Source organism: Chlorocebus sabaeus, chromosome X (genome assembly GCF_047675955.1).
Source record: "Chlorocebus sabaeus isolate Y175 chromosome X, mChlSab1.0.hap1, whole genome shotgun sequence".
Classification (NCBI taxonomy): Eukaryota; Metazoa; Chordata; class Mammalia; order Primates; family Cercopithecidae; genus Chlorocebus; species Chlorocebus sabaeus.
In genome coordinates, this window is record NC_132933.1 from 133,324,667 (window position 1) to 133,343,097 (window position 18,431).

General features: G+C 44.4%; 1 protein-coding gene across 6 annotated transcripts in view; it reads left to right on the plus strand.

The window, feature by feature from the left end:
- SH3KBP1 (SH3 domain containing kinase binding protein 1) overlaps window positions 1-18,431 on the plus strand; it is a 355,677-nt gene that overhangs the window by 317,972 nt on the left and 19,274 nt on the right. For all 6 annotated transcript variants that reach the window (XM_007991227.3, XM_007991229.3, XM_037986385.2 and 3 more), the window contains one exon: window positions 1,353-1,438. In XM_007991227.3, the coding sequence (XP_007989418.1) occupies window positions 1,353-1,438 (86 nt within the window). The remainder of the gene's footprint in view (window positions 1-1,352; window positions 1,439-18,431) is intronic.

An 18,431-nucleotide genomic window follows, 5' to 3' on the forward strand; every position in this document is an offset into this window, starting at 1 on the left:
CGGCCCCTCATTGCCTCCCAGACAAAACAAGCCCCATAGTATCGGGCCCAGCAGTCACCCACCTTGCCAGCCTTTGTCCTGTCACTTCTCTCTGAGGACTTCAGGCTTTGGTCCCGGGGACCTTGGCCACACTGGCACACTCACCCACACTGGGGTCATCGCTCAATCACACCTCTTAGGATTATGTCCCCTCTCCCTTTTCCTCCAAGGCTCAAGTGTAATGACACCTCCTCTGTGTGACCCCTACCCTCTGCCTCACAGATATTCTGCACTGACCCACTCCTTTCTTCTCATAGGAGTGTGACACCTGTGTCTTATAGCCTAGGCCATGTGGACCTGTGGCTGGCTGGTTGTCTCTCCCATTTAGACCATGAGCTCTTCCCAAGTAGGCACTACCTCTAAATACCCCCAGCATAAGTGGCACATGACAAGTGCTTGTTGACTAAATCTGGTACTACTCATTGTGAGGTGTAACTTCAGGCCATGGTGGCCTTCGGGGCTGTGAGATGGACTATTTCTGTTACTTTGCTGGGAACAACTGCTCAGCTTCTCTCATTTTATGGGCAAGGATCTTTTCCCTACTGCTCTCAGAGCCCTTGGATAAACTCGTTTGTGACTCATCCCCCCAAAAGGGCACAAAAAGCTGTCTTGTGGAGTAATTTGGAGGAACCTTCTGTTTGTGCATGAGAAGGCTGGGTTTCTCTCATCATCTTGGAGGCCTGTTCCCATCCCATAGAGCTGCTGCTAGCCCAGATACAGAGGGAAGTCACTCGTGTCCTGATGAGCATGGGGCACCCATCCAGGAGCCATCTAATGTTACAGGCCTGAGCCCCAGCGCCAGCATTCAGGCCGCCAGATCTCAACTCGACACCTTGTGCCTGTCAACAACCTGGCTGATACCACAGCCCCAGGCCAGAAAACCTTTTTCTCAAGGTTAAAAGTAGCTGACCTTTGACAAGCAGCATTGGCTAAATTCCTTGTTCCTTAAAAGGAAAGCTCCCAGTTATCATTAGCCAGTGTTTATTTGGCCACAGGGCAGGAGCAGGGCCTACACTGCACCCTGTGTACCCAGCAGGAGGATTTGTGACTGGAGGTACATTGGCGAACAGTCATTATTAAAATAGCCATCTTTGAAAACGCATGCTGGAGAGGGGCGCATCCAGCCTGTCAGCTGGTCCGCACCCCATCCCATGTGGCTAGACAGCTCGTTGGTTCTCTGGCTCCCTCACAGGCAACAGTGCCACCCACTCCACACACAGCACACTCATTAACATGTGTGCAGCAAGAAAACTGACAGAGTGACAAGGACACACACCAATTATTAAATGTCTGGGCTTGTGTTTTTAATGTAGGGGTGACGGTCCAAAGATTGACTTGGCGGGCAGTTCGCTATCTGGCATCCTGGACAAAGATCTCTCGGACCGCAGCAATGACATTGGTGAGTAAGGACGGTGTTCTTGCTTCTGTTTGCAGAGTTAGTAAAGAACTTCAGGGCCTGGCTTGCCTTCAGCCACCATGATGAGAAGTAATAAAGCCATTGAAATGCCAGGCTGGCACCCTCGCTTGGCTTTAGGTGTTACAATTTTGTAAAGAAGGGAAATGATGGTGCTTTCCACATTAAAACACGATGTCTGGGACTTTTCCCCTCCCTAGGAGAAATTCCTTGCAAAATCTAATGAAAAGAAATGATGAATAAGCCTTTCTGTAAAAGTGAGCATTAGCCCTTAAGTTCACAGTTTCCAGTGATTTGTGTATTTTGTGTAAAAAGGTGAATGGAAGCAAATGTGAGATGGCAGGATTCGTTGTTGATACCGCACTTTTGACTGAGTTTCAAATGAGCTTTGGTGTGGTAATTGCCACTTAGTTCAGAACATGAGTGAGTTTTACCAAGGTCAGGATACCACCATGTGATAAATGGGAGGGAGCTGCAGTATCTCTGGGTAAATAAAAGTCAGAGGTCCTTTTGGAGGTGTACATGGGTGGGTGTGAGGCCACTGGTTGTGCTGTTAAGGCCACTGGTGGTCTGACCTGGGTGACAACCCTTTTAAGAAGTCCAGATTCAGGGACTAATTTTTTCTTATTATTTTATTTTATTTTATTTTTTGACATAAAGGCCATTTAATGACAGAAATGTATAAAAATAATCATATTGTTTAGCAACAGGCTATCACATTTCTTGGGAAGAGGAAAATGACCTGCTTTAAGAAAAACTTGCAACCATGTGCAATATTTCATTTCAACACATTTTCCCCATCTGCTTAAGCGTTTATCCTTTGAGTTACAAACAATCCAATTACACACTTTATTTTAAAATGTACAATTAAATTATTGACTATAGGCATGCTATTATGCTATCAAATAGTAGGTCTTATTCATTCTTTCTAACTATATTTTTTCTACCCATTAACCATCCGCACCGCCTCCCCACCCCAGCCCCGTACTACCCTTCCCAGCCTCTGGTAATCATCCTTCTGCTCTCTACCTCCACGAGTTCAATTGTTTTGATTTTTAGATCCCACAAATAAGTGAGATAAACCACAAATTTGGTTTATTTCACTTAACATAATGATCTTCAGTTCCATCCATGTTGTTGCAAATGATAGGATCTCATTCTTTTTTATGGCTAAATAGTATAATTTTTTTTTAACTTTACATCTTCTATTTGTACCTATCAAGGTCATAAGTTAACATTCTCTCATATTCTACATAATATAGAAGGTTACATTTTAGAATTTACTTTGTTTTAAGTGAACTTTTTATTTTGAGGTCATTGTAGGTTCACATGCAGTTGTAAGAAGTAATAGAAATCTATGTACCCTTTACTCAGTTTTTCCCCAATGGTAACATCTTACAGAACTATAGTACACTGTCACAACCAGGATATTGACATTGATATGACCTACCAATCTTACTCAGATTTTCCCAGTTTTACTAGTACTTGTGTGTGTATTTCGCTCTATGTACTTTTTTTTTTTTTTTTTTTTTTTTTGAGACAGAGTCTCTCTCAGTGGCCCAGGCTAGAGTGCAGTGGTGTGATCTCGGCTCACTGCAACCTCTGCCTCCCAGGTTCAAGCGATCCTCCCACCCCAGTGCCCCGAGTAGCTGGGACCACAGGTGCATGCCACCATGCCTGACTAATTTTTGTATTTTTTGTAGAGATGGGGTTGCACTATGTTGCCCAGGCTAGTTTCGAACTCCTAGGCTCAAGCAATCCTCCCACCTTAGCCTCCCAAAGTTCTGGGATTACAGGTGTGAGCCACCACACCCAGACTGCAATTTTATCATACATGTAGGTTTGTGTATCTACCACCACAGTCAAGACATAGAATGTTTCGATCACCACTAGATCCCTTGTGTTGCACTTTTTAAGCCACACCCACCTTTCTCCCACCCACCCACTTCCCTAACCTCTGGCAAGCACTATCAGGGATTGATTTGACATGGAAGACAGCTTTCCAGCATCATCTGCTTAGGCCACTCACTTTAGAAACAGATGTGCAATGGTTGGCAGGCCTTATAAGAGCACTAGAGCTCCCAGCATGAGCATTCTGCTCTCCTGCTGCTGTCCCTCTGTTTGGGTGCTGTTTTTCTCTGAACCTGCTGATAGAGTTGCATCTTTGCAACTGCTGACCTGCAGTCTCTGGTCTGATCTCATGGAGGCTTGCAGGTAGGATGTGTGACTGTGACTGTAAATGCCAAAAGTACTTCCCCTGTTTCCACAAGCTCGTTTACATCCTCAGCCCTTGAGAAGCCGAGTCAGGAAGCATAACCTGATAGCTTGGGCTGACGCAATAACAGAAACTCTGGCCTGCTGTAGCTTTTGATCTGCTTAAAGTGCAGGCGGAGTAGAGCAGAGCAGTAATCGGCTGTGAATGAAAGGGGATTGTCAGAATGAGCCTGACTAAATTCCGGTTCTACCACTACAGTTTCATATTTGGGCCCTGTTTTAAGCCAGGGTGGCTGGTTGGTGAAGGTCATGTGCGAACTCAGGAGGCTGTCTTGTCACCTCTCTCATGTCAATAGGAAGGGAGGTATTCTCCCTCCTCCAGGTATTCTCCCTCCTCCAGAATATAACAATCTGTCTTGCTTGTTAAGAGCATTCACCTTTGACCTTTACATTCTTTGGGTCTGGAGATGTCTATGATCGCTATCATGAAAATATGCATCACATGTTTTTCAGTCTGACGAGCTAGCTTGAAAATATTGGGGGTATTGATGGGGGAGGTTCGTCTATAGAAGCTTTTCTTGCTGTGGAACTAAGCACAGTTGCATATATTTGGGAGCCCAGAAATAGAGGACTGAGGTTTGGTTCTCTCTCTCTCTTTGCCACAAAGACATTAATCCTAGAAGACTATAAGTTCTCAAGTTAATGATTTTTCTTTTGTCTTGAGATAGTCTTGCTCTGTCACCCAGGCTGGAGTGCAACGGTGCGATCATTGCTCACTGCAGCCTCCAACCCCTGGGCTCATGCAATCCTCCCACCTCAGCCTCCCAAGTAGCTGGGATTACAGGTGCGCACTACCACACCTGGCTAATTAAAAAAATTATTTTTGTAGAGACAATGTATTCCTATGTTACCCAGGTTGGCCTTGAACTCCTGGGTTCAAGTGATCCTCCCACCTCGGCCTCCCAAAGTGCTGGGATTACAAGTGTGAGCCACCATGCCCAGCCTCAAATTAACAATTTAATGTATATTTTATTTGCATTGTAAGAAATAATGATTGATAGTCACATGATCAATAAATACTTGAGTACCTACTACTCAAATGCAAGGCTGGCTGGAGACTGAGGCCTTCACACATGGGCTCTGCCTTCCAGGGGCTTTGGATCCTTTTGGGTCCCTAAGATGGCAAATGAAAAGTTAAATAGCACTGTAGGTCTGTATAATGACTGAGTGGTAGAAAGTAATGCTGGTCGGAGGAGAGAGTGTTCCCTGGGGCCCAGGTTGTTGGAACAGGCTTTATAAAGGGGGACAGATTTGTCTGTATCTTGAAGTTGGATTTGCTTATGTGGGGGTACTGGAGGTGGTCAGGAAAACCATGTGGGGAGTGTTGACCAACCTGGCTGTGTTAGAGGGTTTGTGCTGGGAAGGAGGGAGGGCTATCCTGTGTATTAGTCCATTCTTGTATTGCTATAAAGACATATCTGAGACTGGGTAATTTACAAGAAAAGAGGATTCTGCAGGCTGTTCAGGAAGCGTGGCAGCATCTGCTTCTGAGGCCTCAGAAAGCTTCCAGTCATGGCAGAAGGCAAAGGAGGAGCAGACACTTACACCCAGATCTCTCAAGAACTCACTCACCATCATGAGTACAGTACTAAGGGGATGGTACGAAACCGTTCATGAGAAATCCACCCCCATGATCCAGTCACCTCCCACCAGGCCCCGCCTCCATTGGAGATTACAACTGAACATGAGATTTGGGTAGTGACACAGATCCAAACTATATCACCCTGGAATTGTAAGTATGGACTGTATTGAGTTTGAAGGAGATGGATTCGTAATTTATTCTGTAAGCAGTGGTGGTCATTGATGGTACACCGAAGTGACAGGATCAGGTCTAAAAATTCAGATAGTAACTGCTGGAGCTTTGTGAGACGAATCAGGTGAAGGAAAGATGGGTGTCAAGGAGTCGGGTTATTTGATACTTGGGGTGAGAGGCAGAGAGCGCCAGAATGAAGCTGCTTATGAAAGGATCAGGAAAGAAGAGATAGATGTGGAAACAGCAATACAGGAGAATTACTGCCAGGCAATATTGTCAGACAGTAGGTTGGGTTTGGGAATGGGGAGGAGGAGAGAATGATTTGTTAGTCTTGAGGTTTTAGGGTCGGGTGACTGGAGAATCCAGCAACATAGGTAGAAATGAGCATGTCAGGAGGAGGAGCTGGTTTGGAGGAAAATGTGAGTAGTTTAGTTAAGCATGTTGGCTCTGAGAGTGGGCCAGACATGCCCGTGTCAGTGCCAAGTGGAGGCAGGGGGTAAAGGGCTGAGGCTCGAGAGGTTGGCAGGAATTGCAGATAGGGGTTAGGAGCTTCCCAATGGCTGGAGAGAAGAGGGCAGGAGTGGCCTCTGCAGACCTGGGTTTGAGTGCTGAATCAGCTGCTTCCTAGCTGCTTCCTAGCTGAGTGGCCTTCTCCAATTTCCACAGACTCTCTGAGCTTCAGCTTCCGTATCTATAAAGAATACTAACATCTCTACTGGTCAGGTGGCTCATACCTGTAATCTCAGCACTTTGGGAGGCTGAGGCAGGAGGATTGTTTGAGCTGAGGAATGTGAGACCAGTCTAGGCAATATAGTGAGACCCTATCTCAATGAAATTTTTTTTTTTTTAAATAACCAGATGTGGTGGCATATGCCTGTGTTCCTAGCTACTTGGGAGGCTGAGGTGTGAGAATCACTTGAGCCCAGGAAGTGGAGGTTGCAGTGACCTGAGATCATGCCACTGCAGTCCAACCTGGGTGACAGAGTGAGATCCCATTTCAAAATAAATAAATAAATAAATAAATAAATAAATAAATAAATAATAAATAAATAATAACATGCAGCAGTGACTCACACCTGTAATCCCAGCACTTTGGGAGGCTGAGGCAGGAGGATTGTTTGAGTTTAGGAGTTTGAGACCAACCTGGGCAATATAATAAGACTCCATCTCTACAAAAAAAAAAAAAATTGGCCAGATGTGATGGCACATACCTGTGGTCCCAGCTACTCAGGAGGCTGAGGTGGGAGGATCACCTGAGCCCAGGAGGTCAGTGCTGCAGTGAGCAATGATCATGCCACTGCACTCCAACCTGGGTGACAGTCAGACCCTGTCTCAAAAAAAAAAAGGCCGGGCGTGGTGACCCAAGCCTGTAATCTCAGTACTTGGGGAGGCCGAGACGGGTGGATCACAAGGTCAGGAGATTCAGACCATCCTGGCTAACACGGTGAAACGGTGTTAGCCAGGTGAAAAAATACAAAAACACGGTGAAAAAATACAAAAAACTAGCTGGGCGTGGTGGCAGGCGCCTGTAGTCCCAGCTACTCGGGAGGCTGAGGCAGGAGAATGGCGTAAACCCAGGAGGCGGAACTTGCAGTGAGCTGAGATCCGGCCACTGCACTCCAGCCTGGGCAACAGAGCGAGACTCTGTCTCAAAAAAAAAAAAAAAAAATACATGTCTATCAACTTCCTCACCTTGTCTTCCAGAATTATGTCAAATCACTTGGTGGCCTGTAAAAAAAGATAGAAATGCTTATGATTAATGTTATTTGCTTGGAAGTGATGGTTGGGTCAGGAAGATAAAGTCCTCGCTATGAGAAAAGGCAAAGAACCTGGGGCTGAAGACCAAACCCCCACCAGGTCCACATTTAAGGGAAAATCAGGATCTTGCAACATCACAGAGGCCAAGGGAGGAGAGAATTGTACACAGAATGTCTTTAGGCCCAGAGGCAGGAATGTTCTTTGTAGTTGGATGAGTCAAGGAGAAAAAGACATTGCAGAAGCGGGTGGCTCTCCTCGGGGCTGCTTCTGTAGCATTTGTTCATTGCATTGGATCAAGGAGGAAATTATTTGTACCAGAATGTTTTGTTGGTGATTCAGACAATTGAAGCTGTCTAAATGTGGGCCACAGTGAACAACATAATACAACCCTGAAAACCATTGGAAACCATCAGTGTTAGCTATAAATAAATCTGGGTTTCCGCTTAATAAAGCTATAATTTAAAATTATTATAATATTAAATTAGAGAACATGGCTTTTTCAAATCTTGTGTGGGCAGCTCCCAGCGTCTGTCAGCCAGCGATCAATTAGAATGAAATCAATTGGTCCAAAACTAACTTGTTGATGTCAGTTTGAGATATTGTTTATATCAAACTATGCAGCCATATTTCAAGTAACATAATAGAAGACATGGACAAACTCCAACACAGGCCTGTGCATGAATAGAAATGAAAATTGTCCAGTTTTCTCTTGCCGATGGAAGAATCTCTGTTCCGACTGAATGAGTGATTACAGGCCCTGAAGTCAAGTGCTATAATGTTTCCTTTTGTTATGCCGTATATTGTAGTTCCCACTGCATGGCAGGATTTATTGTTACACTTCAATGCTCTCGGGATTTTCAGTTCCTTTCCCACTAAAGCACATAGCAACAGGCCTTCAGATAGGAAGCCTACTGTGAAGTAAGCCACCTGTTTTCAACTAATTGACTTAGAGAATGCCCTTGTCATTCCTCCTCCTCAGTTGCCTAGCATCTTTGTTGGAACTGTTGTTTTTTTCCATCTGATCCAAATCTCAAACTATTCACACTTCCATCTCTTTATGTAGACCCCTCCCCGTCTTCACTTGAGGACTGTGAAGATTTCCTCTCTGTCTTTTCAACTTGACCCACAAAACACACTTTGCACTGTAGTCAGTTTTGGGGGCCAAGTGTTGCTTGCTATAAAGTCAACAGACTTGGGACATAGAAGTGATTTGGAAGGTAGCAAGGCTAACTTCATCTCATGCTCAGATCTCTCACAGATGCCCGGGGCCTATGGTTCCTTTGAACCGGGAAACGTGAAAGTACTTCCCTGTGCCCTAGGAAGAGTACTAAGTAAGAGCCAATCAATTTGAGGTTCCGGAAAGGTTCTCAAAGGGGATTATAGTGATGGTTGCACAACTCTGTAAATTTACTACAATTATTGAGTCGTACAGATAACGTGGGTGAATTTTATGGTATATATAGATTGTACCTCAGTAAAGCTGTTAAAAAGAAAAAAATAAGAGCTAATTGAAATTTTCCTAACACTCACATTGAGGCCCAATGTTAAAATAGATATGCACACCACTGATCAAGTATGGGATTCAAAGTGCCCCTTTGCCCCACTTGTTGTTGTCATTGTTGTTTGAGACCAGGTCTCACTCTGTCGCCCAGGCTGGAATGCAGTGGTGTGATCTCGGCTCACTGCAACTTCCGTCTCCTGCATTCAAGCGATTCTCCCACCTCAGCTTCCTGAGTAGCTGGGGCTACAGGTGCGCGCCACCACGCCCGGCTAATTTTTGTATTTTTGGTAGAGACGGGGTTTCACTATGTTGGCCAGGCTGGTCTCAAACTCCTGAGCTCGTGATCCACCCGCCTCAGCCTCCCAAAGTGCTGGAATTACAGTCATGAGCCACCGCACCGGGCCTCCTTTGCCCCACTTTATAAAATAGTCACGGTTATTTAGAGTAACAACTACTACACTGATGTTTCTGCATCATCTGTAAACTAATTCTTTATATATATAATTACATTTTAGATGTGTTAAGAAAGCTCTCCAGGCTGGGTGCAGTGGTTCATGCCTATAATCCCAGCACTTTGGGAGGCCGAAGGGGGTGGATCACCTGAGGTCAGGAGTTCGAGACCAGCCTGGCCAACATGGCGAAACCCCGTCTCTGCTAAAAATACAAAATAAATAAATAAATAAATTAGTCTGGCATGGTGGCAGGTGCCTGTAATCCCAGCTACTCAGGAGGATGAGGCAGGAGAATCGCTTGAACCCGGGAGACAAATGTTGCAATGAGCCAAGATCATGCCACTGTACTCTAGCTTGGGGAACAAGAGCAAAACTCCATCTAAAAAAAAAAAAAAAGGGTCTCCAAAACCCAGTAATCATTTTGTAATGTAAACTGTCCCCTTAGGGTGTTAAATGTGTGTATTGTTTTACACCATTTTTAAAAATCAAGGTCCACCTGGACATTGATCTGTAGCTGATTACAACCCTGGTGAAACAATAATCCCAAAGTGTTTGAAAGGCTTAGGAGCATTTCGTAAGCATGTTTGGGGTAGAACATGTCTTTATAACTTTTAATCCTCTTTGAGGTACAGTGTGAGTACTGGAGCTGTGTGTGGAATATCCTCGTGTTAGAATAATTCCACTAATATAGTGGAGAACAAACCCTCCCCCTTCATCTCCCCTCTTCCATCATTCTGAGGTTCTAGTGTTGAAATAAGAGCAGTGAGAGCAAGCAAGAGTAAGGAAAGAAAGAACTAATATTCACTGGGTGCCCACTAAATGTTTTGTCTATTTTTTTCTCACAGTCCATAGCCCTATGAGGGATGTGTAATGACTCATGGTTTTGCAGTGAAGGAACAGGGTAGAAAGCAAGCTGGGGAAACTGAGCAAGATTATCTGGCTAGTAAGAAATTGGAGTTGAAGTCCGGGCACGGTGGCTTATACATGTAATCCCAGCACTTTGGGAGGCCGAGGCAGGTGGATCACCTGAGGTCTGGAGTTTGAGACCAGCCAGGCCAACATGGTGAAACCCCATCTCTACTAAAAATACAAAAATTAGCTGGGTATGGTGGTGTGTGCCTGTAATCCCAGCTACTCAGGAGGCTGAGGCAGGAGAATCTCTTGAACCCGGGAGGCGGAGGTTGCAGTGAGCTGAGATGGTGCCATTGCACTCTAGCCTGGGGGACAAGAGCGAGACTTCGTCTCAAAAAAAAAAAAAAAAAAAAAAAAATTGGAGTTGAAGCCAGGTCTCCCTGACCCATGAGCCCAAACTTTCTAGATCCACATCAGCATTTCTCAACTGCTCTCCCCAAGGGGACATTTGGCAATGTCTGGAGACATTTTTGACTGTCACATCATAGGGGTGGGGGTGGAGATGCTGCTGGCATCTAGTGGGTAGAGGCTAAGGATGCTGCTAACCATCCTCCAGTGTGTAGGACAGCCCCCACAGACAACAAAGAATGACGCAGCCCCAAATGTCAATAGCACCGAGGCCCAGAGAGCCCAGTCTGTGTTAGGAACAGGAAGAGGATAGGCCTCCCCCGCAAGTGCAACTTGTGTTCCCTGGAGTGGCCTGTCTCATTTCCTGAGAATCTCTATAAAACCTAATTTGAAAGTGTTTCATATACAAAAAAGTAATTATATTTGAAGTACTTAAGCATCAACCAAGGACATGACTATGACCTTTGTGAGAGAGAGAGAGGAAGAGGGAGGGAGAGAGGTAGGGGGAGAGAGAGAGAGAGATCTTAAGGTTTGCAGCAAGTGAAATGATACCATTTGAGTCTGATTTCAAATAGAAAGAGTGTTGGATTTGGGATTAGATATTTGCCAAAGATCAACTACCCAGTGTTTAAATGGGTATTACATAAAAGGACAATAGCAAATTTGATCAATACTAAGTTCTAAATCTGTACTCTGTATGGTAAAGTTATACAGGAGAGCAAAAGAGAGCAATTGTAATAGTGACCATTAACACAAAATTTTTGTGAATGTGACACCAAATCTCTATAAACAAGTGATTACATTCTTACCTTATTTTGCAATTTCTACCTTTTATGATAAGAAATCACTTCTAAGGGTTTATCATACAAATTTTGAGGAAAAATTCAGATCTCCTGACTTGGGGCTATTGGTTTTTCTGTCCTCTTTTTAAAATACATATCTTAAACTTCCCCTTTTGGAGCCAGAGAGCCAGTTATTGGTCCTTGCAGCATGTCAGATCATTGAGCAATTTCTCAGGTTCAATAAGACAAGATAAACTGTGTTCTGCCTGCCATTTAAAAAAAAAAAAAAACATGAATGACATTTGGAGTGTTCCAGATTGACTACTGGCTGAGCGTGTGTGTGAACAACAGCCACACCTTCCAGCTGTCTCGGGAGTAGTTGCTCAGACATGAGAGCTTTCATTGAAGAGCTGTGGCTGGCTCCTACAGACACTGTCTCCTTACCGGCAACCTTCAGACATGGCCTTTGGGACCAAGGACATTGTTGATGTTACCCGTGCTGAAGAACAGGAGACATGGTTGCTATTGGTCTACAGTCAAGTCTGCGTATGACGGGCTGGGGTGCCCATGTGTGGACGTGTGCAGCTCCAGTCCCTATCTAGGGACAGAAATCGTGATCAAACTTAAATTTTTATCAGGAGTAGCTGAAAAGCACGATATATTTCTCAAGTGTGATGACAAAAGGCAAAAGAGATTGTGCTGAGGGTCAAACGCTTTATACAAAGGAAGTAAAACAGGTTGCGTTTCTGATTGATGGGTTTTTAACCCAGGCAGTCCTCTGAGCATTTTTGGTTCCTTCCTCAAACTTAGAGGCGTAGTTAATGCAGAACAGCTTCTGTGGCTGGCGCTCTCCCTGCATCGCCCTCGAGCCCTCCCCTGGTTCCCAGCCTCTCAGGCTCGCAGTGGAGGTGTGCTGCTGAGGAAACAAGGTCAAGCTGGCAACCAGCACTCATTTTGAAAGGCATCCTCCAGTCCTACAAGAGATGGTCCTTCAGGGTCCTTTGAAGGGCCTGATCCTGGGTATAAACTGAGCATCTCCACTTAGACTTTCTCAGTGAAAGATGTTGGTCCTCACCAGAACAGAGGTGCTCACCTCTGCCTGTGCGCCCTGCACAGGGTGGTCCTGCTGGCCTTTGGTGGTCCATCACGGTGGCTGGGTTTGTGCTTAGTGATGAGGGGTTTCGTGAACATCTTTTACCCCATAACCTCCTATAAGCGCAAACTCAGTAAACATTGAGAGTGCCTGTAGGACAAGCCTCACAAATGCTATAGAAACAGGGGGAGGTTACGGCAAAGTGGGGACATGATGGCAAATGTTGCAGAACCTCCCTGGAGCAGTGCATTTGGTGGTATGAATTATTCCAGAATACAGAGAGCAAATTAGTGCTATCCTACCCAAATGCTCTATACCCACCAGCCTGCAAAATCGTTGACGTGAGAGAGGTGGAGGGACATTTAGGGAGCATCAGTTCAGATGGCTCTTGGCTTGGAGAGGGTCACAGCTGTGTGGACTTGCAGGCAGCCCCAAACACTTACCTATGTGCAGAGTCAGCATGTCCTCCCTCCCCTGGTATTGTGGTCGCCTGCATCTCTGTAGCCAGGGCTCTTGTTCATCATTCAGTCTGATGGCTTGAGTGCCTCTACCTTTGCTGCATGCTGAGACTATGTTCTAATGCCGTATTCTGGAGGTACTGGCTGTACCTACAGATTTAAGAATGCAAATCTGGAGGTACACCCAGTGGATTCAAAGTAGTCTCATAGAACAAAGAGACTTATATAGTGACCTCTGCTGCATCCACAGTATACACCACAGAGGTCTCTCATGGGAACAGGTGATGTTCAGCTCTCAGATCTCACGTGGCATTTATTTGGCTTAAGGTGCCACCCTCCCACCGTCCCCTGGCTGTGGGTTCATGGATTGGCAGAGCCCGGTTATGGCTTCCATTTTACTTGCAAATATCCAGAGGAATGTGCAACCTACCAGAAAATCGTGCTCGGGCATCCCTTTGTCACATTAAAAGCATTATGGACACACGACATTTTATTAAGTATTTTGTTTTAGTATCACTTTATTAAGTAAACTATCAAAATCCTTATTTAGCCATGGTGTCTCATTAAAGCATGTTCTGGAAACCTTGGCTAAGGTTAGGAGCCTGTGAAGTTTGATTCATTGCAAGAGAAAAATGATTAGCAGTTAGAGAGTGACATTCATGGGCCCCATTAAAAGGTCATTGGATATGGTAGTGGCAAGCGAAGGTTGGAGTTGGAGGGTCAGCAGGATGCCCTGATTTAGAACCAAGCTTACCTTTGCGTAACCTGTAGTGACACTCTCTTCATCTCCCCAGGCCTTAGTCATGTCTTCCTGAGGTTCATATTGTTTGGAATTTCACAGACTCATTTACCAAAAAAAAAAAAAAAAAAAGGAGGTGGAGGCTTCTAATTTGGGAGACTGCTTGATTTTTCTTTTATTAATGAGGCACATTCAAAATAAACAAATACCATCTCCTATTGGAAAGGGTATAATCTCCAAGTGTAAAATTGAACAAATTTAGCTTAATGGGAAACTCACAATGTTGACCTTTTTCTCAGTGCATTATGACTGATGATAACCTTGGCACAGACACATGCCAGTTCTTGGCAACTTTTGAAAACCACAGGTCCAGCTCACATCTGCAGAGATAGAAGGTGGCGGGAAAGAGAAATGTTGGGGGCAAGGAAAAGGCCCTAGAGAGAGTCAGGCATTGAAGCAGTAGCTCAGGTAAAAACTAGTGTCCAGAAATGTACAATTAGCAGATTAACTTTTTTTTTTTTTTATAGAGAGAGGATTACTTGTAATTTTTTTCCTAAGAAAAAGTCATGGAGTGTCAGATTTTTAAGAGCATTTTAAATCCTTTTTACCTCAGTCTTCTCCCTTCTCCTGATGTTTACAAATGAGAAATAGCTCAGCAAGTTACCCAGGCTGGTGAATGAGAGCCTGCCAGCCCCTTCTAGCAGTTTTGGGGGACTCTTGTCTCTCCCGGGGTAGTAAAAAGCATACTAGGCTTTGAGACAGAAGGTTTTTCCTCCTCAAATTTTGTAGTAAGTGTAATTTTGGCTTCCATGTAATTCTGGACATTAGAATATTATTGTTTCACATATGCATTGACATTCTATATTATGAGTATCAGATTCCTCCTCTTTTTTTTTTTTTTTTTTTTTTTTTTGAGACAGGGTCTTGCTCTGTTGCCCAGGCTGGAGTGCAGTGGCGCAGTCATAGCTCACTGCAGGCTCAACCTCCCAGGCTCAAGCAATCCTCCTACCTCAGCCTCCCGAGTAGCAGGGACCACAGGTGTACACCATCATGCCCAGCTAATTTTTTATTTTTTGTAAAAACGCATCTCACTATGTTGCGCAGGCAGGTCTCAAACTCCTGGACTCAAGCGATCCTCCCACCTTGGCTTCCCAAAGTGCTGGGATTACAGGCGTGAGTCATTGCACCTGGCCCTGCTTCTCTTATATCTAAGTAAAGTGCTGTTAAAGAAGATGAAATGACCCATACATCTTGCTCTCCAAAAAGAAATGTGCACTCTGCTCTGGCTGCTCGTCCCACTGAAGCTGACCATCGAGCACACCATTGTACCTCCTTGGATCTTGGTTTTTCATCATTAATCCAGGGGCTTGGATGAAATGATCATAAAGAACCCAGTTCAGGCAGGGCATGGGGTCTCATTCCTGTAATCCCAGCACTTTGGGAGGCAGGAGGGATCACTTGAGGCCAGCAGTTCGAGACGAGCCTGGGCAATGTAGGGAAATACTCTGTCTCTGCAAGAAAATATTAAAAAGAAAGAACCCAGTGCAGCCTCACAGTCTATGTTTCTCTAACCCTGTCCATTTCTTTTAGCTGAGTTTTCTAGACATTGAGAAAACTGCTGTCTTGGTAGCCTCTGAATCCTCTTTGAAATTAAGTAGCTTATTGTTTCCTTTGTCTCTTTACTTCAGTTTCTTTAGTTCTGCCAGTTCTTTTAATCTAGAATTGATAATTTGGCCCTTTCTAAGGTTTAATCTAGGGTTTTTTTGGCTTAATGATTTTTTGCTTTTAAGTGATTTGCTGGCTGTATGGAGATTTAAGAAATTGTTAAGGGTTTATGAGCATAACTTTATTATTTTTTTATTTTTAGTGATGGGGTCTTGCTATGTTGCCCAGACTAGACTTGAACTCCTGGGCTCAAGTGATTCTCCTACCTTAGCCTCCTGAGTAGCTGCGACTATAGGCATGCTACTGCACCTGGCTCATGAGCATACCTTTTCGTAAGGTTTTAAAAAGTACTCATTCATCTTTTAAAAGAATTATTTTGATTTTTTAACCCAAGTTATTACAGGGAAATATAAAAGAGTAGGATGCTTGCCATCCTAAATAAGTTTGAGATCCTAGAGAAAACCCTGACATAGATACAAGTTCCAGGTTGCAAGTTCTGTTTTCAAATCAGTTGGTTAGTAATTCTTTGCTTCCAATGACATTGAAGGAGGTACCCACTAAGTTGTTTGGTGGTAGACCATTAAAAATAATAATTCCTGGTGATGCTAGACGACAGTCCGGTTTTTGATATATAATTTGCAAGGAGTTCAGAGAATTGAGTGACATTGATAACAAAATTATTTCCATTCTGACTGGGCGTGGTGGCTCACACCTGTAATCCCAGCATTTTGGGAGGCCGAGGAGGGTGGATCACAAGGTCAGGAGTTTGAGACTAGCCTGGCCAATATGGTGAAACCCCGTCTCTACTAAAAATACAAAAATTGGCCCAGTGTGGTGGCAGGTACCTGTAGTCCCAGATACTCAGGAGGCTGAGGCAGGAGAATCGCTTGAACCCAGGAGGCGGAGGTTGCAGTGAGCCGAGATCGTGCCACTGCACTCCAGCCTGGGCAACAGAGTGAGACTCCGTCTCAAAAAGAAAAAAAAAAAGTTTCCATTTCATCTCCTGTACTGGAGTGTAGTGACACGATCTTAGCTCACTGCAACCTCCGCCTCCTGGGTTCAAGTGATTCTCCTATCTCAGCCTCCAGAGTAGCTAGGATTACAGGCATGGGCCACCATACCCAGCTAAATTTTTTTGTATTTTTAGTAGAATAAAATAGAAAAAAAACAAGCAATGTTCTGTAGTAGAGAGAATCCCTTGGATGTGAATCTGTGTGTGGGCCCTGTTACTTGTTGGTAGTGACCTTGGGCATGTTTTCTAACCTCTGGCCCTCTGTCTCTTTCTTTGTGGATTATAGTAATGCCCACACAGCATGGGGTTTTGTGCAGATGAAATGAGGGTGTGTGCATGTGAAGCATCTAGTAGTGGCATGGCTGACACATGGAGTTCAAAACAGTAGCTCAAAACTTATTTATGGCCAGGCATGGTGGCTCATGTCTGTAATCCTAGTGCTTTGGGAGGCTGAGGCAGGAGGATTGCTTGAGGCCAGGAGTATGAGATCAGCCTGGGCAATATAGCAAGATCCTATCTCTACCAAAAAATAAGACAAAACAAAAAATAGCTGGGTATGGTAGCTATAACTACCTGGGAGGCTGAGGCAGGAGGGTTGCTTGAGCCCAGGAGTTTGAAGCTATAATACCATGAGCTATGATCACACCACTGCGTGCACTCCAACCTGGGTGACAGAGTGAGACCCTGTCTCTTTAAAAAAAAAAAAAAAAAAAAAAAAACCCTCGAAAACTTATTTACTCTCAGCAGCTTGTGTCCTGCAAACTTCACACCTGGATTATAAATGAAACACAACAGCTGATCTCCTATATCCTTACACATTTTGGAGGGCTTATTTTCCTGAAGAATCTAATCATTGCTAATCATTTCAGCTAGTGATTCAGCTAACACAGGTGTTCATTTGAACCCCCCCCCCCCCCGCCGCCAAATACTGGGCCCATCTTGATAGTCTGCACAGATTTTCCACACTAGTCAAATAAATGACTGAGGCATGGAGCGAGACTTCCTCCTGCCATTCAGACTACCTCATGGTGTTTCTGCAATGCAGAGAAAGTACCTGCGGCCCTGTGGGTTTAAAGTTTTCTCATCTTAGACCTTGGAAAAAAAAAAAGGTAGGGAGGGGGGAATTTCTAGCCTTGCTCTTAGATCCTTGTTTCCAAATCCCACAGCTCCGTTAATGGTGCATGAAAACAGAATTCTATCTGCATGATTTGAAAGGGTTTTCACGTGGTCTCTCATTTACGAAAGAATAACCTTATGAAGCTGATGGCTCAGATAATTCTCTCATTTTTTTTTTTCTGCTGGAAAATCTGAAGCCTAGAAAGGCTGTTTGTTAATGTGTTTAATAATCATTTTTTGAACACTCACTGCAAGTCATAAGTGGTCTTAAGTCCAGGGAAACAGAGAGAAAAGTCACAGAGAGAAAAGCCATAGCTTCTTCCCTGGCTGGTGGGAGAGGCAGAGAAGTCAATAAGAAATGTCAGTACAGGGCACTAAATGCTGAGATCAGGGTGATGGGTGAGTAGGGATGCACCCAACCCAGGTCTTAGGGTGCTGTCTGGCTTCTTGGAAGAGGCCTCAGTTGTGGCACCGAAGGAAATTAGTCAGGAGAGGAAGCCCTGAAGGGACATACTCAGATCAGGACTGTACACCTCTCTGGTGGCAGCATGTGAGTGGTAAGGGGCTTGAAGTGAAAAATCTATTAACAGTGGTTCCAGGCAAGAAATTCAGTGGCCTTAATAATCTGAGACAGGGTGTGGAGGAGAAGGGATGGCTTCCAGAGATATTGGGAGGTAGCAACGTTGCCAGGTTTTAGCTATAAGCAAACTTATATCCTAAAGCTCTGTTTAAAGTACACAGCAACATGCTATAATGAATGCAGAGAATGATTTAGGAGCTCCCAAAGAACTCTGCTGGTGACAGCTAGCCTGACTTAGCCTTTTGACTGTTTCTCCTCTGTGCTTTCAGTGGATGTGCTTTACGTCACCTGTGGTCACTGGTACCATTGCTCCTATCCATGGAAAAAGAGGCTACATTTTCTAATTGAACCAAATAGGGTGTGACTGAAGTTCATGGAAAATGAGCAACTTCATGTGCCATGAAGAGTCAAAGGCCCTTTCCAAGCCAACTCCATCGTGCCCAACATGAATTATCCCCGTATGTCTGCAGAGAGTTTGTTGTCCAAGTATCACAAAAGCAAAGGGCCTCTCGTCCTTAGGAAACTAACTTCTTAA